The sequence below is a fragment of the Balaenoptera acutorostrata genome, chromosome 4 (genome assembly GCF_949987535.1).
Source record: "Balaenoptera acutorostrata chromosome 4, mBalAcu1.1, whole genome shotgun sequence".
Lineage (NCBI taxonomy): Eukaryota > Metazoa > Chordata > Mammalia > Artiodactyla > Balaenopteridae > Balaenoptera > Balaenoptera acutorostrata.
In genome coordinates, this window is record NC_080067.1 from 39,451,182 (window position 1) to 39,476,126 (window position 24,945).

Below are 24,945 nucleotides of genomic sequence, written 5' to 3' on the forward strand. Positions count from 1 at the left end.
GTAAGGAAGAAGAAGATATAAGAAGATATGCATGTATCTGTTCATTGTGCAAAAAGACATACAGGAAGATTAAACTAGAAAGTATGATATTGGTTACTTACAGGGGATAGGTGGGAACAGGGTGGTAAGAATGGGAAAACGAGAACAGGGAAAAAGGAATGAGGGAGGATGGTATACATTTTCTATAGTTCCGACTCTTGGAAACATGGTAATAATTTCACATACTTAAACATAAATAATCAAAATCAAAAAGAATCAAAATGAATCAAAAGAACTCAAAATGTAATATAAAATGAAGGGAATGGAAATGAAAATAACTAACCTAATAAATGTGGAAGATTGTATTGTGACGATAAACTATAAGGTTAAAGATAAAAAGAACTACACAACTATTATACTCTAGTTAATATTTTTTCCCACAGTGGTGTGGGTTAGCAATTCTAAAACTACTTTATGTGTATACCAGGATTGAGCAGATAAGTAAAGAAATTTGTAGAGAATGAGAACCAGTTTCCTCACTGTCAGAAAAAGAAGTAATAAGTAAGAAAAGGGAAAGGTGTGAATGAATTCTGTGGTATTTGATTGGACTTGGAACTATCAGTATAAACTCATGGTTTTAAATGATTTATACAGAGAAACTGATATAGAAATATAGATTTCTACATGAGCACATATATATGTATTTCTTAGATCTGTCCAATGATAGGGTCTAGAAGCAAGACACCTCTGTAACAATAAGCATACTCAGATGTTGCTTCCTAAATCCCATTTTCTAACAAAAGTGACTAGAACTCCTTGGCAAAATGGTTGATTTTAGGGATGGGTCAGGGAAAATACAAAATGAGGCTGGAATATCTTGTGTTGCTAGAAAGTAAGGAAGTGCTCAAAAAGATGAGAATGGCATGTTGAGGATAAAGGCATCAGCTTGAAGAAGCTCCCAATGGCCAAATTTAGGATAATTGGAGTAATAAAATAAATAATAGTACGGCTAATAACCTATAGATTAAAATAAATACCTATGATCTCATACTGATACAAATAAGTAAACAGAGGAGAAGAGACAACTTTTCCTTACAGGAGAATTCCAATAATAAATATAGAAGAAATTATAAAAATAGAAAATCACCTTCACATAATAATTGTTACAGGCAAGATTCATCAATTAATGCTAAAATTAGTGGGCAAAAGTATGATAGGAAACAGAATATTTGCATAGCCTCAAAATATCTCCCTACAAGATACTTATAAATTACAAAGGGAAAAATAGTAACTTTACATGGAGAAATCTGGCAGACCTCACCTTTACTAAGTGATCAAAGTTTACATCACCATCATAAGACATATCAACATCATGTACCTCTTGATATGGTGTGTTGGGAAGGGCAAACATCACTTCTGTGTTATTCTTGTCAAAAATGCATAAGCTCAATTGACTAATAAGCATATGTTAATTACAAACTGAAGGATATTCCAGAAATAAACCAAAACAAAACAAACTGGCTGGTTGTCTTCAAAACTGTCAAAATCATGTAAGACACAGAAAGACTGTGGAACTGCTATAGATTGAAGAATCTGAGGAGACATGACAGCAAATGCAGTAAGGAACTGAGGATCAGCTTCTGGACCAGAAAGAGGACATCAGCAGGACAGCTGGCAAAACTGAAATAAGGTCTATAAATTGGTTATTAATTCCCTAATAATTACATTATTCTCATGTAACATGTTAACATTAATAGAAGCTGGATGAAGGATATATTAGAACTCTCATGCTATTTTAAAAACTGTTTTGTAACTCTAAAACTAGTTCATAATAAAATGTTTTAAAAATGTAGTGTTTCCAGCCATTTGAGTTCAAATAAGGGATAACACTCAACAGCAGTTGTAGAAGATATTCAAGCCATAACTGGGTGGTTCCAACACATAGCCTGTAAGGCCTCCTTAAACCATGAGGCTTTTTTGAGGATATTAACAGAATCCTTAGCTTCAAAAGTGAATTATAGGATTCTACACAAGCTTTGATCCAATGCTAATCCCCTTGAATCCATAGAAAGTGAACAGTTAGCTCAATTTTACTTCATTTCAGCAAATGATACATGCTGTGAGGATCACAAAATGTGTTATGAAATATTCAAAGTAGTTTACAATGACATTCCCTTAGTTTCAACTTTCAAGATTTTAAATACTTGAGAACAAATTTACATTTGTGAATGAGTTTTAAACCACACTCTAAATAGCCATTCTAAACTATACCAGATAATCACACAAATGACTCAAACAATTTAAATCAGGTGAAAATTATACTCTTAAGTGGACAAAGCAGATTCCAAAACAGTACATGCAATATCATCCCATTTTTGTCAAAAGTGAAAATACATGCTTAGGAAAGAGCCTAAAGTTTTATATGATAAAATGTAAACAGTGATTAACTCTGGGTGGTTAGAAGTGGGTGTTTTTCTTTGCTTATCAGCAATTTCTAAATTTTCTACAATAATTATATTACCTTATAACCATAAAAAATAAAGATGATAAATGTTTTGAAAAAAGAAAGCAGTATAACAATTTTTCAGGTCTCTGAACAGTGAGTGGAACTAACCCCTCCAAACAAACGGATGTAGCTAAATATAAAATATCTATATTCCAAACACTCATTTTGGGTTAGGTGAAGCTACATCTTTGCCTTGAGGCTACAAATAGGAGGTGATAAGTAAGTTTTTCTCCTACTGTCACTTCAGTTAAAAATGTCAAAAATTACTCAGAGAACAAGTTTCAGCATTTGCAATTATCATGCTGACAGTGTCACAGGAAAACAATTTATTTTTTAAAATGAAAAGAGAAGATGCACTTTTTTTAGGGAGAGGAAAGAGATATGTGTACTGGGGTATTTTCTTCAAGTCTTATTTCACTTTATGGGGCATATGTTAAATGAAGAGGATTGATTTTTGCCCCACTCTTTAAACTAGTATCCATCTCCTAGTGATTAGATGTTAGAACTGTACTTCTTAAATTTTAGAAAGAAGTACTTAAATTAAGTACTTAAACTGGGGTTGGTTCAGATGCACATCACTGATTCTGTAGGTCTGGGATGGGACTTGGATTTTGCACCAGTCACCTGGGGGTCTGTCAGAAATGCAGAATCTCAGACCCTACACCTCAGATCTACTCAATCATAATCTACATTTTAACAAGATCCCCATTTGACTTATTTGCACATTAAAGTTTGAGAAGCTCTGATCTAAAGAACCCAAAATCATCTAGATAGGCATTTGCTTTCTATAGTTTTCTACGAAAAGGATTTAAAGAAATAATAATATTAAAAACAGATTACAGAAACCAATATTGCCCCTGAACTCTGTGAGCAAACAAAACTTCAATTTGTAAAACTATTTTTAGATAGTTAATTTTAGATAGTTAAAACATTTTTCTTAAAAGAAAAATTAAATTTCTTTGATTCCCCAGTGACTGTAAAGTTAGTTCTGTTGGTTTATTCATCCTTATACTAAATGGTTTGTGTGTAGCTAATTCAAAAGCAATCACTTCCCCCATTTGACTCTCATTTGAGAAGGATTTTTTCAGAATCTGGTTGTCTATATTCTACTGGCATAGTGAAGGACCTTTCATCTTTCAAATACTATGATGATACAGAATTATTAGTGGGACTAAGTGACATAGTGACAGCATATCTTTGCTTCTGATTTACAGAAATAAATGAGTTTCTAGAGCTCTAAGACAACACATTAAAACAAAAGAAAATGGGATCCATGGAGAACTTGATGAGCTTAGTATTAAAAGAGAAAATTAGAGTGATCTCCCATAAGTTACTAAATTATTTTATAAGTACAATTTTATTTATTCATAGATGACAAAACTTTGGGGTTGTGGAAAATCATTATTTCACTTGAGGAACAGTCATACCATGGCGACCACATTAAAACTTTGTAACTGAAGAACTCTGGCATTTCTGATTATTTTTTCTGAATTTTTAAACAGTAAACTGCTTAGGACTCTACCTACTAGGGGTCCAAAAAGAAGTGATTGTGTGGCTAAGTGTAACACAATTTTAGTCTTACAAACACTCTCACCTGTGATACATTTTATTGGATCACATTTAAACCTACTGAAGCCATTCTACTCCCATTTCCTTTATATCTTAACCTTGATCTGACACTCTCACTTCTACCAGGATTTCCAACAATATATACTCAGAATTTGTTTACTCACATAAACTCAAAAAAAAATTAAGCAATGTGTATTGTAAAAATATAGTAAGGCTCATTAAATACATTTTAAATCAAACCTGCTTTTTTTTATAGCCTAAAAACAAAAAACATACGCAATTCAATGTAGTACCATTAGATATGAACTGATAAACTGAGCCTAAATATTTGAAAGTACAACCATAGAAAATAAAAAGAGAGTGTTTTCAGAGAGTTACTACAGTATCTATCAGTTTACTGTATCACTGTAAGATACATAAGCTAACTTTGCTTTCAGAACAAAGAAGGAACTTGGAAGAAAAGGATGAAAAGAAAGTGCTTTCTAAGTCACCACCTACTCCCATGAAATATCTGCTGGTGAAGAATAGGGTAAGAGTTAAAACCAGTCTTTGGTCAGAAGAAAAGTTGTCATAAGCTTTTCAACTCTAAATGTATTTTTGTTATAATGTTAATCTTTAGGTCCATAGGTGATTTTGCTAAGGGAAAGTCATACCAATAACATCAGCCTGTGGCATAAGGACTTCTTACTGTTGTTTTAAATTTATGATAGTATTTCATTTAATTTTAATTAGTTTCTTAAAATATAAATTTTACCTTTCCTGAATATTGTATTATCTATTTAACCACTAAACATTTTTTACAAGTATCATTTTAAATCAGTTGCCTGAACTACTTGCCCTTCATAAATGTTAAAATATTAATACTTAATAAGCAAATCTTTGTAGTTGAAAGATACCTGGGTTGATAAACATTTTGTGCTTTCCATGTAGCATTTTTGTTTGTTTGTTTTACAGAGGTGTGTAAGTTGTGCTTCACCATTCTCATAAGACAATATGCTTATGTGTAAACAGTATCTGATCTTTTCACATATTTCTAGATGTGTTTAATTGATTATATTCTCCAAAATATAACTCAGACTTTTAAATGAGGGCTGTACGTTGTGATAGCTCAGATGGCATTTCTCACTGCTTTGACAAAATACATTAGAAAATGAAGTCATTTAAAGCAATGTTGAGTGGAAAAAAAGGAATTCCCAGAAATGATACCATCTTTAGAAAGCTCAAAATAAGCAAACTAAGGAATATATTGTGTTAGAAATACATTCATTTGTCTTAAAACGGTAAAACAAAAAAGCATGAGCAAGATTCAAGACAGCTGAAACCCCTAAGGGGTGAGCATGAGGGTGGAATAGGGGAGTGGCACACAGGGTACTGTAGGTGCAAGTTACTGAGATATACACACACACACATGCTTCATAATATTACTTAATTTTTAAGTGCAAGAAAACCAGGAGGTTTAGATTATTTAGGAACAAATTGATGATGATATTCTAGGGATTCCCCTCTTAGCTGGGGTATCATATTGTTCTAAAGATACTGAGCAGTGTATCCTGTCAGTAATACAATTTTCACTGTATTTTGCAATTTACAGCAAATATTTAGATTTTTTTGCTATACCTAATCACTAAACACTATGAATAATTATTTTTAATCATATATTTTGTACATTTTGTTTTATTATCCAACTTTTAAAACTGGTGATATCAAAGAAAAACTAGTAGTTTTAATTAATCAAGGAGAATAAAGGAAATCTCAGATTATTCTGTTCATATTCATAGTTGGTGTTAGATGGTCATACTTGTGAACAATGACTGCACTATTACTAGCAGATATTTGAAAAACTATAGTTTTGATTCCAGAGATTAGGGGCAAGTGGACTTTGATTTACATTAAGTCATGTAGAAAAAGATATCTTTTCCTAGTAAATCAATTGTGTGGAATGCAAGGGCAACTTTAATTATCAGGTATGAGCATTTGGAGGAAAGAACAATCTTATATCAATATCACACTACAATTTCAATAAAATAAGAAGTACCCCTCATCATTCTAGGCAGGCTTAAATCTAGGAAAGAATGGGATGAGCTAAGGTACAAATTCTTTCATTATAAAACATCATATAGGGACTTCCCTGGTGGCGCAGTGGTTAAGAATCCACCTGCCAATGCAGGGGACACGGATTTGATACCTGGTCCAGGAAGATTCCCACATGCCACAGAGCAACTAAGCCCGTGCGCCACAATTACTGAGCCTGTGCTCTAGAGCCCGTGAGCTACAACTATGGAGCCCACATGCTGCAACTACTGAAGCCCATGTGCCTAGAGCCCATGCTCTGCAACAAGAGAAGCTACAGCAATCAGAAGCCTGTACACAACAATGAAGAACCAATGCAGCCAAAATAAATAAACAAATAAATAAATAAAAATTTTAAAAAATTATATAACTATTCTTCAATCTTTAAAAGGATGGAACATTTAGCAGGGTTTTTGTAAAGACTGACTTGGGTCTATTCTGGAATAGATCTTTTTTTCCTTGCTGAGTATTAGAGGGACTAATTCCAGCAAGACTAATAGGCAAAATGGATAAAGACGATGTGGTACATATATACAATGTAATATTACTCAGCCATAAAAAGGAACGAAATTGGGTCATTTGTAGAGACGTGGATGGACCTAGATACTGTCATACAGAGTGAAGTAAGTCAGAAAGAGAGAAACAAATATCGTATATTAACGCATATATGTGGAACCTAGAAAAATGATACAGATGAACTGGTTTGCAGGGCAGAAATAGAAACACAGATGCAGAGAACAAACGTATAGACACCAAGAGGGGAAACGGGGGGTGGCTGTGGTGGTGTGATGAATTGGGAGATTGGGATTGACATACATACACTAATGTGTAAAAAATAGGTAACTAATAAGAACCTGCTGTAGGGGGGCGCCTTCAAGATGGCAGAGGAGTAAGACGTGGTGATCACCTTCCTCCCCACAAATACATCAAAACTACATCTACAAGTGGAACAACTCCTACAGAACACCTGCTGAATGCTGGCAGAAGACTTCAGACTTCCCAAAAGGCAAGAAACTCCCCACGTACCTGGGTAGGGCAAAAGAAAAAAGGAAAAACAGGGACAAAAGAATAGGGATGAGACCTGCACTTCTGGGAGGGAGCTGTGAAGGAGGAAAAGTTTCCACACACTAGGAAGCTCATTCACTGGCAGGGACGGGGGGTGGTCAGTGGGGGAGGCTTCGGAGTCACGGAGGAGAGCGCAGCAACAGGGGTTCAGAGGGCAAAGCGGAGAGATTCCCACACAGAGGATCAGTGCTGACCAGCACTCAGCAGCCTGAGAGGCTTGTCTGCTCACCCGCCGGGGCAGGTGGGGGCTGGGAGCTGAGGCTCGGGCTTCGGAGTTCAGATCCCAGGGAGAGGAATGCAGCTGGCTGCGTGACCACAGCCTGAAGGGGGCTAGTGCACCACAGCTAGCCAGGAGGGAGTCTGGGAGAAAGTCTGGACCTGCCTAAGAGGCAAGAGACCATTGTTTCAGGGTGTGCGAGGAGAGGGGATTCAGAGCCCTGCCTAAACGAGCTCCAGAGATGGGGGTGAGCCAAGGCTATTGGCGCGGATCGCAGAGATGGGCATGAAACGCTAAGGCTGCTACTGCAGCCAACAAGAAGCCTGTGTGCAAGCACAGGTCACTATCCACACTTCCCCTCCTGGGAGCCTGTGCAGCCCGCCACTGCCAGGGTCCCGGGATCCAGGGACAACTTCCCCGGGAGAACACATGGTGTGCCTCAGCCTGTTGCAACGTCATGCTGGCCTCTGCCGCCGCAAGCTCACCCCCCATTCCGTACCCCTCCCTCCCCCTGGACTGAGTGAGCCAGAGCCCCCTTATCAGCCGCTCCTTTAACACTGTCCTATCTGGGTGGGGAACAGACACCCTCAGGAGACCTACACGCAGAGGCGGGGCCAAATCCAAAGCTGAACCCCAGGAGCTGTGCGGACAAAGAAGAGAAAGGGAAATCTCTCCCAGCAGCCTCAGGAGCAGCGGATTAAATCTCCACAATCAACTTGATGTACCTGCATCTGTGGAATACCTGAATAGACAACAAATCACCCCAAAATTGAGGCGGTGGACTTTGGGAGCAACTGTAGACTTGGGGTTTGCTTTCTGCATCTAATTTGTTTCTGATTTTATGTTTATCTTAGTTTAGTATTTAGAGCTTATTATCATTGGTAGATTTGTTTATTGATTTGGTTGCTCTCTTCCTTTTTACATTTTATATATATATATATTTTTTTTTTTTTCCTTTTTCTCTTTTTGTGAGTGTGCATGTGTATGCTTCTTTGTGTGATTTTGTCTGTATAGCCTTGCTTTTGCCATTTGTCCTAGGGTTCTGACTGTCCGTTTTTTTTTAGTATAGTTTTTTAGCGCTTGTTATCATTGGTGGATTTGATTTTTGGTTTGGTTGCTCTCCTCTTCCTTTCTCTCTTTCTTTTTTTTTTATTACTTTTTTATTTTTAATATTTTTTTCTATTTTAATAACTTTATTTTCTTTCTTTCTTTTTTCTTTCTCTGTTTTTCTCCCTTTTCTTCTGAGCTGTGTGGCTGACAGGGTCTTGGTGCTCTGGCTGGGGGTCTGAGCCGCTGAGGTGGGAGAGCCGAGTTCAGGACATTGGCCCACCAGAGACCTCCTGGCCCCATGTAATATCAAATGGCGAAAGCTCTCCCAGAGATCTCCATCTCAACGCTAAGACCCAGCTCTGCTCAACGACCAGCAAGCTACACTGATGGATACCCTATGCCAAACAACTAGTAAGACAGGAACACAAACCCATCCATTAGCAGAGAGGCTGACTAAAATCATAATAAGGCCACAGACACCCCAAAACACACCACCGAATGTGGTCCTGCCCACCAAAAAGACAAGATCTAGCCTCATACACCAGACCACAGGCACCAGTCCCCTCCACCAGGAAGCCTAGACAACCCACTGAACCAACCTTACCCACTGGGAGCAGACACCAAAAACAACGGGAACTACAAACCTGCAGCCTGCAAAAAGGAGAACCCAAACACAGTAAGTTAAGCAATATGAGAAGACAGAGAAATACACAGCAGAGGAAGGAGCAAGGTAAAAACCTGCCAGATCAAAAAAAAAAAAAAGAGGAAATAGGCAGGCTACCTAAAAAAGAATTCAGAGTAATGATAGAAAAGATGATTGAAAATCTTGGAAATAGAATGGAGAAAATACAAGAAATGTTTAACAAGGATCTAGAAGAACTAAAGAGCAAACAAACAATGATGAACAATACAATAAATGAAATTAAACATTCTCTAGAAGGAATCAATAGCAGAATAACTGAGGCAGAAGAATGGATAAGTGACCTGGAAGATAAAATAGTGGAAATAACTACCACAGAGAAGAATAAAGAAAAAAGAATGAAAAGAATTGAGGACAATCTCAGAGGTCTCTGGGCAACATTAAATGCACCAACATTCGAATTATAGGGGTCCCAAAGGATGAAGAGAAAAAAAAGGGACTGAGAAAATATTTGAAGAGATTACAGTTGAAAACTTCCCAAATATGGGTAAGGAAATAGTCAATCAGGTCCAGAAAGCGCAGAGAGTCCCATACAGAATAAATCCAAGGAGAAACACTCCAAGACACATATTAATCAAACTATCAGAAATTAAATACAAAGAAAAAATAGTAAAAACAACAAGGGAAAAGCAACAAATAACAAACAAGGGCATCCCCATAAGGTTAACAGCTGATCTTTCAGCAGAAACTCTGCAAGCCAGAAGGGAGTGGCAGGACATATTTAAAGTGATGAAAGGGAAAAGCCTACAACCAAGATGACTCTACCCAACAAGGATCTCATTCAGATTTGATGGAGAAATTAAAACCTTTACAGATAAGAAAAAGCTGAGAGAATTCAGCACCACAAAACCAGCTCTACAACAAATGCTAAAGGAACTTCTCTAGGCAGGAAACACAAGAGAAGGAAAAGACTTACAATAACAAACCCAAAACAATTAAGAAAATGGTAATAGGAACATACATATTGATAATTATCTTGAATGTAAATGGATTAAACGCTCCAACCCAAAGACACAGACTGGCTGAATGGATATAAAAACAAGACCCGTACATATGCTGTCTACAAGAGATCCACCTCAGACCTAGGAACACATACAGACTGAAAGGGAGGGGATGGAAAAAGATATTCCATGCAAATGGAAATCAAAAGAAAGCTGGAGTAGCAATTCTCATATCAGACAAAATAGACTTTAAAATAAAGACTATTACAAGAGACCAAGAAGGAAACTACATAATGATCAAGGGATCAATCCAAGAAGAAGATATAACAATTGTAAATATTTATGCACCCAACATAGGAGCACCTCAATACATAAGGCAAATGCTAACAGCCATAAAAGGGAAATCGACAGTAACACAATCATAGTAGTGGACTTTAACACCCCATTTTCACCAATGGATAGATCATCTAAAATGAAAATAAAAAAAGAAACACAAGCTTTAAATGACACATTAAACAAGATGGACTTAATTGATATTTATAGGACATTGCATCCAAAAACAGCAGATTACACTTTCTTCTCAAGTGCTCATGGAACATTCTCCAGAAAAGATCATATCTTGGGTCACAAATCAAGCCTTGGTAAATTTAAGAAAATTGAATTTGTATCAAATAGCTTTTCCGACCACAACGCTATGAGACTAGATATCAATTACAGGAAAAAATCTGTAAAAAATACAAACACATGGAGGCTTAACAATACACTACTAAATAACCAAGAGATCACTGAAGAAATCAAAGAAGAAATCAAAAAATACCTAGAAACAAATGCCAATGAAATCACAACAACCCAAAACCTATGGGATGCAGCAAAAGCAGTTCTAAGAGGGAAGTTTATAGCAATACAATCCTACCTCAAGAAACAAGAAATATCTCAAATAAACAACCTAACGTTATACCTAAAGCAATTAGAGAAAGAAGGACAAAAAACCCCCAAAGTTAGCTGAAGGAAAGAAATCATAAAGATCAGATCAGAAATAAATGAAAAAGAATGAAGGAAACAAGAGCAAAGATCAATAAAACTAAAAGCTGTTTCTTTGAGAAGATAAACAAAATTGATAAACCATTAGCCAGACTCATCAAGAAAAAAAAGGGAGAAGACCCAAATAAATAGAATTAGAAATGAAAAAGGAGAAGTAACAACTGACACTGCAGAAATACAAAGGATCATGAGTGATTACTACAAGCAACTATATGCCAATAAAATGGACAACCTGGAAGAAATGGACAAATTCTTAGAAAAGCACAGCCATCCGAGACTGAACCAGGAAGAAATAGAAAATAAAAACAGACCAATCACAAGCACTGAAATTGAAACTGTGATTAAAAATCTTCCAACAAACAAAAGCCCAGGACCCAATGGCTTCACAAGCGAATTCTATCAAACATTTAGACAAGAGCTAACACCTATCCTTCTAAAACTCTTCCAAACTACAGCAGAGGGAGGAACACTCCCAAACTCATTCTACAAGGCCACCATCACCCTGATACCAAAACCAGACAAAGATGCCACAAAAAAAGAAAACTACAGGCCAGTATCACTGATGAACATGCAAAAATCCTCAATAAAATACTAGCAAACAGAATCAAACAGCACATTAAAAGGATCATACACCATGAGCAAGTGGGGTTTATCCCAGGAGTGCAAGGATTCTTCAATATATGCAAATCAATCAATATGATAAACCATATTAACAAATTGAAGGAGAAAATCCATATGATCATCTCAGAAGATGTAGAAAAAGCTTTTGAGAAAATTCAACACCAATTTATGATAAAAACTCTCCAGAAAGTAGGCATAGAGTGAACTTACCACAATATAATAAAGGCCATAAATGACAAACCCACAGCCAACATCATTCTCAGTGGTGAAAAACTGAAACCATTTCCACTAAGATCAGGAACAAGACAAGGTTGCCCACTCTCACCACTATTATTCAACATAGCTTTGGAAGTTTTAGCCACAGCAATAATAGAAGAAAAAGAAATAAAAGGGTTCCAAATCAAAAAAGAAGACGTAAATTGTCACTGTTTGCAGATGACATGATACTATACATAGAGAACCCTAAAGATGCCACCAGAAAACTACTAGCGCTAATCAATGAATTTGGTAAAGTAGCAGGATACAAAATTAATGCACAGAAATCTCTTGCATCCCTATACACTAATGATGAAAAATCTGAAAGAGAAATTAAGGAAACACTCCCATTTACCACTGCAACAAAAAGAATAAAATACCTAGTAATAAACCTACCTAAGGAGACAAAAGACCTGTATGCAGAAAACTATAAGACACTGGTGAAAGAAATTAAAGATGATACAAATAGATGGAGAGATATACCATGTTCTTGGATTGGAAGAGTCAACATTGTGAAAATGACTCTACTACCCAAAGCAATCTACAGATTCAATGCAATCCCTATCAAACTACCAATGGCATTTTTCACAGGACTAGAACAAAAAATTTCACAATTTGTATAGAAACACAAAAGACCCCAAATAGCCAAAGCAATCTTGAGAAAGAAAAACGGAGCTGGAGGAATCAGGCTCCCTGACTTCAGACTATACTACAAAGCTACAGTAATCAAGACAGTGTGGTACTGGCACAAAACCAGAAATATAGATCAATGGAACAGGACAGAAAGCCCAGAGATAAACCCATGCACATATGGTCACCTTATCTTTGATAAAGGAGGCAAGAATATACAATGGAGAATGGACAGTCTCTTCAATAAGTGGAGCTGGGAAAACTGGACAGCTACATGTAAAAGAATGAAATTAGAACACTCCTTAACACCACACATAAAAATAAACTCAAAATGGATTGAAGACTAAATGGAAGGCCAGACACTATAAAACTCTTATAGGAAGATATAGGCAGAACACTCCATGAGATCAATCTCAGAAAGATCCTTTTTGACCCACCTCCTAGAGGAATGCAAATAAAAACAAAAATAAACAAATGGGACCTAATGAAACTTAAAAGCTTTTGCACAGCTAAGGAAACCTTAAACAAGGTGAAAAGACTACCCTCAGAATGGGAGTAATATTTGGAAATGAAGCAACTGACAAAGGATTAGTCTCCAAAATATACAAGCAGCTCATGCAGCTCAATATCAAAAAAACAAAGGACCCAATCCAAAAATAGGCAGAAGACCTAAATAGACATTTCTCCAAAGAATATATACAGATCACCAACAGACACATGAAAGAATGCTCAACATCACTAATCATTAGAGAAATGCAAATCAAAACTACAATGAGGTATCACCTCACACCAGTCAGAATGGCCATCATCAAAAAATCTACAAATAGTAAATGCTGGAGAGGGTGTGGAGAAAAGGGAGCCCTCTTGCAGTGTTGGTGCGAATGCAAATTGATTCAGCCAGTATGGAGATTCCTTAAAATCTAAAAATAGAACTATCATACCACCCAGCAATCCCACTCCTGGCATATACCCTGAGAAAACCATAATTCAAAAGGGTCATGTACCACAATGTTCATTGCAGCTCTATTTACAATAGCCAGGACATGGAAGCAACGTAAGTGTCCACTGACAGATGAATGGATAAAGAAGTTGTGGCACATATATATAATGGAATATTACTCAGCCATAAAAAGAAATGAAATTGAGTTATTTGTAGTGAGGTGGATGGATCTAGAGACTGTCATACAGAGTAAAGTAAGTCAGATAGAGAAAAACAAATTCTGTATGCTAACACATCTATATGGAATCTAAAAAAAAAAAAAGATTCTGAAGAACCTAGGGGCAGGACAGGAATCAAGATGCAGACATAGAGAATGGACTGCAGGACATGGGGAGGGGGAAGGGTAAGCTGGGATGAAGTGAGAGAGTGGCATGGACATATATTCACTAACAAATGTAAAATAGCTAGCTAGTGGGAAGCAGCTGCATAGCACAGGGAGATCAGCTCGGTGCTTTGTGTCCACCTAGCAGGGTGGGATTGGGAGGATGGGAGGGAGATGCAAGAGGGAGGTGATATGGAGATGTATGTATATGTATAGCTAATTCACTTTGTTATACAGCACAAACTAAGACTCCATTGTAAAGCAATTATATTCTAATAAAGATGTTTAAAAAAAAGAACCTGCTGTATAAAAAAATAAAGAAATAAAATTCAAAAGAAAAAAAAGACTAATAGGCAAGCTATGTGAATAGTAGAGTTGCAAAAGGACTACCTGTTTACCGGTAGCTGTATAAACATATGCCCCAAAACCTCTTTTGGACACTTGTGTAAACTTTTTAGGTGAAGAAAAAAAATAAAACCTACAAGTTTACTAATTTGAAATAAGTTTTGAGAGTCTAGTCTGAATTTACACAGATTACTTGAGGTTAAAATAGAGGTTCGTCTCAAAGATCCTGTTTAGCTCTGCCAATTCCAAAATACATAGAATTTGACTGAAAGTGCAGAACTAATTAAAAAAATTTAAAAAGACACTTTGAAATAAAATTTAGTATTATGGAAATTAATTGAGTTAAGTGACAATAACCTTGGAGTTGGATGAATGAAATAAGCAATGGATAATTTTTTTGCATGCTGTCATATTTGGTCTCACTTTTAATTTAAGAGGAATAACAACCTTTACTGTACCTGACGAGGGGTTCTTTCTGATTTACTCCTACACCATTCCCAGTCTGAAAGGTCTGGTTTCTGACTCTCCTCATGAGAAAGTCTTCTTTCTGGCCCTTCCAAAAGGATGCTTTCGTCATATTTAATATCACCTTCTGTTTTTTCAGACAGCAGTGGATCAACACCTTTTTCATTGTGGGAATCCTGTTTAGCATCTATAATATCAGTGTTTGTGCATTTGTTGATGCCTTTTAGTGTGGAGCTGTCCAGAGAGGGTGTGGTGCTGATTTCCACCTTTATGGCATTGAATATATTATGAGAGTCTCTCTGAGAGTTTTTTGTAGTTTTGCACTCATAGTTCATGAGATTGTGATAGGATATTGAATTTTCATCATCATCATAGTAATCTTCATGTGCTATTTTATAAATTCCATAACTTCGTTGAAATGATAGATTGAATTCAAAGCATCTCCTCTTGGCTATGTAAAAACAAAAACAAAATTACATGATTAGGAAGACAGATATAAACAGTGCTTGGATATACAAAATGAATAAAAATAGGAAAGTGAATTCAACCTGATTAGTTGAATTATCTTCGTTTACTTCTTGTCAATTATGCAAAGCAACTGTGCCTCACAAATTCAACCATCTTATCACTCTGGGCCTAACTGTTCTGACTTACACAATGGAAGGCTTGAAATACATACAACCCCAGAACACTGAAGTCTTTAAAGAAATTTTATGTAAAAAATTTATCCATAATTTAGAATAGTCTCATATCCACTCAGTTTTAGTTTTAGCTCTATCAGTCTACCAATTATCTGTACATTTCTTTATTTGGGGATAAAATACATTGTTTATAAATTTTATTTTGCTACAACTTAATTATTAAAAAGCTCTTAATATTACTTGAGCTATTCTGCTGGCAATACCAACAACAGATATAACTGCTTTAAATATTATGATGTATATCATTTCTGACATTTATATGTTTATAAATGCATACAGTAAAAATTAGATAATGCTACAATACAGCTTTTAAACTTTTAAAAATAATATGTACATTTCTGAATAAATTTGAAATGAATTGTAAAGAAGAGTATATAGACATATTTCTGTGAACTGAAGCACTTTACAACATGTCTATACCTGATTAACGACAAGATGAGTTTAGCAGGAACACATAAAACTTTCCATGGTTTAAATCAGGTGAAATATGATGGTATCTTACATATAGCACTACTATGTGGTGAATACTGTATAAAGTCTTAGCAGAATAACACATGAGAATGTGACAGAAGTGATACAATTGTTGTATGTGAACGTCACTAAATACTAGATACTTTTTGTGTATTAAGAATGAAGCTATATCAAGATGGTAGACAAAATGCAATGTAATGTTTTGATTTTCATCTTTCAAACATGGCTCATTTCAAAACTTTTTTCTACTTGGATAGTTCTGTGTTTTATAGCATACATTTAGCTATCCTTAGTGGAAAAATTTATTAAAAACTATAAAATTTCTATGAGAACAACAGGTAAAATTTGATTCATTTTACAATACAACCTCATGTCATTCATATGCTGATTCTATTACTGAAACTGTCTCAGAACTGAAGATTTACAAACCAATTCTGCTGACTGAAAGAGAATTAATAGGTATCATTCATTATTTGAGCCAAAATATTCATTGAGCCAGGATACAAACACAAATTTCTATTCAAAGAAAATGGAAAAGTAGAAACAGATGTTAACATTATACACTATTTCATTTATAGTACTACTTAACTTTTTCTAGTAATATAGTCCAGTAAAATTAAATTAGAATTTTAAATTTACTTTAATAGTGTGAAAGCTGAAGGAACTAAAAGGACGTTTTAGTTATTGTTGGGTTTCCTTTTTCTCTAAAAAAAGTTATAAAGTGACAAGTGGTCAATTCAAGGATATTAAGCAAACAAAAACTGTCATAAAATCCCAATTTTATCATATAAATGGATATCTGTGGCTATATATTTTATTAGCTGTGTATTATAACTATGAAATATATAAAGCAAAAGTGAGTAAGGTTTTTAAAGAACTGTGCAGAATGTGTCGATGGAGAATCTACTTCCACATCACTGGGTGCAAGAAGCAGTCTGAGGTAGGCTATGAGAAGGAAGTGTGATTGAGAAAGATACAGTGGGGAACTAGAGCATTCCAGGGACAGTTATGCACATAGGTCATGACATTTAACAAAACAACAACCCTACATAATAAAAGGCATATTGGTTCTATTTTGCATTTGAGAAAACTGAGGCTGACAGAAGAAACCTACCTAAGATTACTTACCTGGTAAAGAGATTTTAATTTAAAGCTGACTCCAGAATTGGAGTCATTAACCTCTATGTGAAATTGCTTTACTGCTAATCAGATCCATGACAGAAATTTGTTAATGGAAGCAGAATGTCCCTGATGTGCTATCTTTAAGTTAAGGGAAGTACATTAATTATGAAATGTAACCAATAGAAACATTTCTTGTTATTGACTTTTCCTTAACACTAGAGGTAAATTCTGACTAACCAATGAAGGTAATAGGTTATAACAACATAACAGAGTTGACAATATTTGACTAGTAACTTACAAGAAACTTAAAGACCATCAGAATAGAGTCAGGGTCTTTTGAAATCTATAGTACACTTATGAAAAATAAGTATAATGTTACATTTGCTCTGAAAAGCAAAACCCTGGATAAGGCATGAAATAGCTCTAGTCTTCTGCTTTTAATCACATCTTACTAATGACAATTTTAGACATAAGTAATTATATCAGCTTATAAATATACATAATTCTTCAGAGTAACATGTCACCAGATACTTTGACTTCGTCACAAAACAGAAGCTGAAAATCTGATTTTTATAGAAAATATTTTATTTTAACTGTTTATTTAATTTAAAAAAGAACGCATCATGTCATGCAAACCAAATGGGTCTGAAAGCCATATCCAATCCATATGTCTACCACCTGAGACCTCTGCGTTAAAACTATCTTTTTTTAAACCACTTTTGTTTTGAGACACTAGTAATACAGATTATTGTTGAAAACAGGAGAGAACTATTATTTCTGGAAATTATTTTCCATTACTGACATTCATTTTCTGGCTGCATGTCTCTCAGTATCCATACAGTGAAGCTGAGATGTAGAATTATGTTTACATCACCAAAATGAACCTACGGTAAATATGAGTTAGGAAAAAATATTTTCCTTTTCTTGCTTCTGGAGTTCCCAGCAAAAGAATGTAAAAGGGGGATATTAATTTGTTAAGGAGAAAAAGCGTAAATGTGAAACTGGAGCCATCAAAGTACTATAACTACATAGAATCAAAGTACTATAACTGATCAAGCACCTGCCCACCTGCGGATGAGCCATCTGTGGAGTTTCAAAATTCTGTTTTTGTGTCATCCTAGCAATAGGAAAATTTATGGGGCGTCCTCAGACAAGGAAAGTACATCATTCTTATTCTTATAATTTTCCTGTGGCAGAGCCTAGGATCAAGTGAGAGAGTGCCATGGACATATATACACTACCAAACGTAAAATAGATCGCTAGTGGGAAGCAGCCGCATAGCACAGGGAGATCAGCTGGGTGCTTTGTGACCACCTAGAGGGGTGGGATAGGGAGGGTGGGAGGGATACGCAAGAGGGAGGAGATATGGGGATATATGTATATGTATAGCTGATACACTTTGTTATAAAGCAGAAACTAACACACCATTGTAAAGCAATTATACTCCAATAAAGATGTTAGAAAAAAGAAAAAAAAGAGAATGGAGCCATTTTAAACTAACATTTCTCACAACATTTTATTTTCAAAGCCATGCCTCTCTAAGCTCACATTTCAACACCTTCCCTGAAATGTTAAAATAAATACAAATAAGGGCAACGATAATTTTAGAGGAAAAATATTATTTTGATCTTGAAAGGCATGGTTCTAATTTCAAACATGAGATATTAGCATGATTATTGATTCTGCTAGCCTGCTGTAGTTTCTTCTATTTTGTGCAGTATAAGATAGAGTGCTTCCTAGACCATTTATAGTGATAGATCTGTTGCATTGCTTTGTTTTCAGCTCTGATAGAGGTGCCCTTTAGTTCTTAAAAATGACTGCCCTAAACTCTTCTTGTCTCTCTCACAATTTTAAATACTATAAGATGGGGTTAGTTCATTAATTTAGTGACAAAATATTAATGTTTGATAGAATGGTAGAACTTTCAGGCTTGTAAGTGATTTTTATATGTTCTATGTTCTTCTATGTGGTTCAAAAAGATTTATTATTAATTTTCTGTGTCATTGTTGCTCTGGATATTAATATCCAAAAGCACATACTTATTACAAGTTCCATGGTTATTTTATTTTAAGGGCATAGATGAATGTGGCATCTATTAACAATAAAACTTCATGGCATCCTTAACACTAAAAAAAATCTTCTGGTCATTTGAAAATTATCTAGACATTAAATGTCATGAATACATGGAAAATGACCAGTTCATGACTATTTAATGTTTATAAAATAAACCTGTTGAAGAATTGATTGCAGAATATTCTTTAATAGTCTCCAGTTTTCATAGCCCTAAATAGTCTAAGATGGACTGTTTTTATTTACTCTTTCTTCTCTATTAAAGAATAATCTACTTGCTTATTCTGAGCAAAGGACAATTAATGGAACAGTTAATCCAGCATACACTAACGTAGTCTTGGATTTATTAAATGGTAGAACATACTATCTTTTGTCTGGAATGACAAAAAAACGTCCTTTTCCTTCCTGGCAGAGTCAAAATATACAGGTCATTCTTCAACTGTTCCTGTCTCAGAACAGGAACAATTACACTCTAGTGAGTTTTATAATTGACCGCACTCCTGGTCTAGAGGTACTCTTTAGAACATAGTTTTTTTTTTTTTTTTTTTTTTTTAAATAACTAGCATGGCTAGATTCATACATGAACATACATTGACAAACTCTGCCACCTTTGTCCTTTTTTGAAATTACAGGTGTTTGCGGGGTTGTTTTGTGTATATATGTATGTTTTCTAAAAGCAGAGGCAAACACTTAAAATTTGTTTTGGAACTGTTTTTAGTCACTCCTATTGCTTACTCTGAAAACTTTCCAAAACCCTGGAAGAATATAAGCAGCAAACTAAAGAAAATGCTTTTCTTTACTCTTCCACTCAACAATAATGAACTTTAATATAATGAGTTTTTAACTTTTCAAAGATGCAGACTTCTCATACGTAGACTTGGGAAGGAGAGTTATTTTCTACTCTAGGCTAAGAGCTATGGTAGATATAACACCTAAAGGCCTTTGTTGACTTCATGCTGTGTTGAATGAATTCTTTTTTTCTTACCTAAAATAATTATTCAATGTACAAGCCGTTCACAGAGTTGTTTTAAACTTGCCTCATTTAAAACTTACTCCAATACTGTGCTAATAATTGTTTCACATTATAATTTCTTCCCTTTATTTACCACTTCATTTGTCCTTGGACTCTTCATCCCCTACTAAGGCAACTCTCTCAATAGACCACCTTTCTGTATTGACCATACGCATATTGTTCCCAACCTCTGCACTGTTCAGGACTTACGTTTTTTCCCATCAGACGTCACTGCATATGTGTTCTGCTTGCAGTTGATGATGCAGCCACAGGGCAAGTGTGTCCAGTGTTTGGACAAGACAAACACTGGAGTTACAGTGGTGGCCAGGAGGGTTAGCAGAAAGCTGAGCGTCTCAAAGGGAAGGCTCGGAGAGCCCACGACGTGCTGGACCACCATGTGGATCTGCAAAAGCAGAGAGCTTCAGACCTATCCTAGGATAACATTTTCCATTTTGCCAAGCCTTTCCCTCAAGCATGCTGCCCCAGCTCCCTTCTCCAGGACCCTTTCCTGTCTGAGAGCCAGAAGCTCTACTCCTGGGCTGGCATCCTCGGTTTTGGTGATGGACTACTGGGATTCCTTGGGAGGAGGCCCGCTGCTCCAGACTGCACAGGCTTTGAGGGTTTCCACTCTTGAGAGCCTGGTCTGTGCTAGCTGCCAGCTCAAGTTTCCACCAGGGAAGCACAGTCACAATACGGAAAACGCTATCCCAGAAAACAGGCAAGCGTGTGTGAAACCTGTACCTGGTACTCCAGATGTCCTTTGTCACATCCCTGGCCCCTCACCTCTGCCAGGTTATGCTTGTCACACTAGGGCACCACCCGCCACCTCTCAGCTGGGCTCTTTCCTGAAGGCTTGAACAAAAGCCTGTTTTGTCTACTTTCTGCTGTCTCTACTTCTGATCACGCCTCTCCTCTCTCCCTGCTGGGGATGGGCGGCGTCCTTACGAGGGAGGAATGGAGCAGAGAGAAGGGCGTGACAGAAGACTGGGGGCAAACACCCTCTTTACTACCTCCCTTCTCTTCTGAATACTCCCAGATATCGCTACGAGAGAAAAGGACACCCTTGGCCATGAGCGATCTCGGAAAACTAAGTCTCGCGCGACCGAAAGCGCTCCCCATCCTCCTCCCCAGTTTTGAACCGAGAAGCACTTAGCAGCAAAGGCTTCGCGGCTGCTACTCCTACCCGTAAACGGCCTTCCTCCAAGTGCTTCTCTAAAACCAAGCGAGATAACATTCGTAAGCAGACTTAATGCACGTCTCTGGGTGACCCTCCAAACCGGGGACGCTGGTCTCAACACGCACTCATACTGCCTGGCACACCCACACCCCCCCGCGCGCTCTGTGAGCAACCGCACTTTTACCATCATGGGCAGCCAAAGGGTGACTTTTGTCATCGCTAAGATCAAAGAAAAGCGCTTCTGCGCTACGCTCACGGTGAAGCTCCTGGTGCCGTAGAGAGTCCCCCGGTCCTCACGCCTGCAGGCTCCAGCCACGGCGGCAGCAGCGCGCCCCGGCCCCTGCCCCAGCCCTGCCCTCGCGGGCAGACCCGGGCCAATCACGGCGTCTGAGCTCGGGGAGCATCCTCCGGAGCACCGCAGGGCCGGGCCCGGGGCATCATCTGGGGACAGGGAAAGCACTCTGCCAACCCCCGTTGAAGGGGTCCCTGGAGTGGAAGCTCCGCGGGAAATTTCCTGGTAGTTGGCGTGGAGTCTTGGCGGCTCCTCCGAACACAGCAGCTGGTGAGTGAGGGGGACCGAGAGGCCGGCGAGGAGTCCGAAGGCCGAAGTGTACACAGCGAAAAGCAGCAGCACGTAGGAGCTGGAGCAGTCGGCCAGGCAGCCCCAAGGCGTGCGTACAAAGGCGCCCCAGCCGCACAGAGGAAGCGCCGAGAGCAGCAGGCTGGCTGCCCACACCGTCAGCGCCACGCCGAGCACCTGGCCGGACCTCCTGGAGGCTGCCTGCCTCCCCACAGCCCTGCGCATCATGTAAAAGTTGTAGGAGACTAAGAGAGTCGCCTTCAAGTTGCTCGAGAGGCCCTGGCATAAATACAGTAAGGCAGAGGTGGTGCACAGAGACTGGAAGTAGTCAGAGACCTCATTTGGCCACTGCAAAAACATGAAGATGGTCACCGACAAGACGCTCATGAGATCATCCCCAGACCAGGACGCCACAAGCATGGACACAACAGTTCTGTTCCGCGTTTTCATGAGGGAAACTAGTGAATAAATGCTGCCTGCCAGGGCTGCGACAGTCATTAAGCATGTCAGGCAAAAAAGATAGATATTCACGGTTCCTGGCGGATTTAAAAGATCTGTCGAATTATGATTTTCTTTCCACAGGCTAGAGTCATTTGTTGATAAGTTACTGAGAAATACAGACATTATCCTTGGTCAATATTTAATTTCTTTTTCAGTGAGTCTATAAATATTCTCAAAATTGAGCATGGCGGTTAGTTGCAGATCAGATCTCATTATCTCCTACCAAGTTTCCCTCAAGATGTTCACCAGTCAGTCCCGGCAGAAGATGGTCAGACAAGTCTCCTTTAGATCTGACTCAACCCATATTTTAAAACTGGGTTCCACTTAAAGCAGCAATAAGAAACTTTTCAACATTTCAATTAAAAACAGACAAACCAAAAACTCCCTCCTGAAACCAGCAAGTTTCAGGCATGAAAGCAAAAGCTCCTCAAGTAGATTGAAAAACAATGATGTGTGGGTCCTTTCGGGTCCTTCTTATGGAGCAAAGCAGCTTTGGCTTGAGGTAATCAAACTCTATTCAGTTTTTAAGAGCAGTAAAATGATGCACTTGGTTCCAGAGCTGGATTCAAAGGCAGAGAGATTATCAGGTAGTTTTCAGCTTTGCCGGTTCAGAGACAGAGAGACAGAGAGAATGAGAGAGAGAGTGAGTCACTGAGCACAGCTCCCCATCGGAACCGCTGTGTTCTTCAATCAGCCTGTGATCCTCAGAGCTGCAGGAAGGAGGAGTCAGCTCCAAGCAGGGGAGAAGCAGGAACAAAAGGGAGGGGAGTTCAGTGTGTGAGCGAAATGATGTACATCTCCTCAGCCTGCCTTATTCGGAGCAAGAGACAATGTTTTTGCTAAGCCTTCCCCTTCGGTTTTGACATATAAAACTAACCCAAATACTTGCTCAGGCTTGATGTGAATGACAAATACCCGCTTTGAGAGGTCCACGCTACTCTACTAAGGGGCTGCTTTTACTCTTATCTAGACCTCTCTGTTCCATAATCCACTGGAGGAAGAATATCATCAATGCCATTTTTAAGAAAATAGGAGGTACCAGCTTTGTTTGTTTTTAAAATATGTATTGTATTTACTAATAAGAATGTCATTATGGTCCTCACTACACTAAACAAGATTTTGCAGAATCTTTGGGTGGAGCCATTCTAACTTTAGCCATGTAACTATTTTATGTCAATGTCATAAAGTAAGCAAGCTTCCATTTGAATAAATAATATTTCTAGTTGTTAAAGTCAGATGGCATTATATAGGGAGTAAAAAGGAAGTTATCTCACAAAAACATTTTTAACCAGAGTACTGGGATGTTCTGTACAACAATTGAGTCTCTGAACTCATTTTTTAAATTAATTAATTAATTAATTAACATCTTTTTTGGGGTATAATTGCTTTACAATGGTGTGTTAGTTTCTGCTTTATAACAAAGTGAATCAGCTATACATATACATATATCCCCATATCTCCTTCTCTTGCGTCTCCCTCCCACCTCGTTGGTTTTGCAAGATGAGTGGTTTAGCAAAGAAGTAACAGACAGCAATAGTTCTGGTCCAGCATTTCCCAGGATGCTTTGGGGTAGTATTCCTCCTCAGCTCAGCCTCATGACCTGAGGGCTGTCTTTCCACACACAGTGCTGGAGTCTGAAGGAAAGCAGGGAAAGGGAAAGGAGAACATTCATTTGGTAATGGTCTAAGTACATGGAAGTGGCGATAGAACTCTGAACAGTCCTTTCATTTTAGAGGTAACTGAAGCTACATTTTGAACCTGAATCTATTCAAGGGAAAAGTGATTGTATTAGTCATTGCCAGCCATAACCTTCAATAAACAGTGGGCCCTTCACTTATCTTGACGTATTATTTGATTTCCCCTTCACTCAGCCACCTGTGACAGCTAGCTCAGTGCTCTGGCTCTTCCTACTGATAGTAATAGACCTTGCAGCGTAGTGTGATTAAGAAGGCTCTGGGTTACTTTTCCATATGGCATTTAACCCTGGAGTTTTAGTGGGGTTGGACAATATGTATCACATTGTTCAAATGGAATGAGTGGAAATAAATAATGGCTGTCACAATACCACTTGAGGCCTGGGGACATTCCCTCTGTCATTACCATCATCTCTGGGTTTTCTATTAAATATAATTTTTGAAAAGGGACAGGACACCTAACCACCATGCTGCCCTTATCTCTACGATATGACAGAAGGGGCAAGAGTGTTAGTACATTTCCAAAGGTTGGTGGTGGAATTGCAGCCAGCAGGGAGCTAGGAGAGAAATCTGAATTTGATTCCAAACTGTGCTACTGCTGTCTGTGTAAACTTGGGCAAAAATTCTTATACTTTCTCTGGGTGTCTGTTTCCACATCTGTAAAATAAGGGGACTTGACTGGATTATTTTTAGGTCCTTTCAAGTTCTAAAATTGAATGATATAATTTTTAAATAGTTCAGGTTAACTTTATCTTAATTTTCTTTTCTGCCTACTTCACAATAATCAATATTGAACTGATGCTTGGGTTCTCCATGCTTTCTCTTTCCCTGCTGTGATGAC

General features: G+C 37.6%; 1 protein-coding gene across 1 annotated transcript in view; it reads right to left on the reverse strand.

The window, feature by feature from the left end:
- Positions 1–22,533, reverse strand: part of GPR149 (G protein-coupled receptor 149) — an 81,211-nt gene extending 58,678 nt beyond the window's left edge. Inside the window, exons 1-3 of the mRNA XM_007164807.2 lie at positions 21,514–22,533; positions 20,363–20,555; positions 14,770–15,227 (exon numbers count right to left, since the gene is read on the reverse strand). Coding sequence (XP_007164869.1) covers positions 14,770–15,227; positions 20,363–20,555; positions 21,514–22,533 — 1,671 coding nt within the window. The remainder of the gene's footprint in view (positions 1–14,769; positions 15,228–20,362; positions 20,556–21,513) is intronic.
- Positions 22,534–24,945: the final 2,412 nt, after the last annotated feature.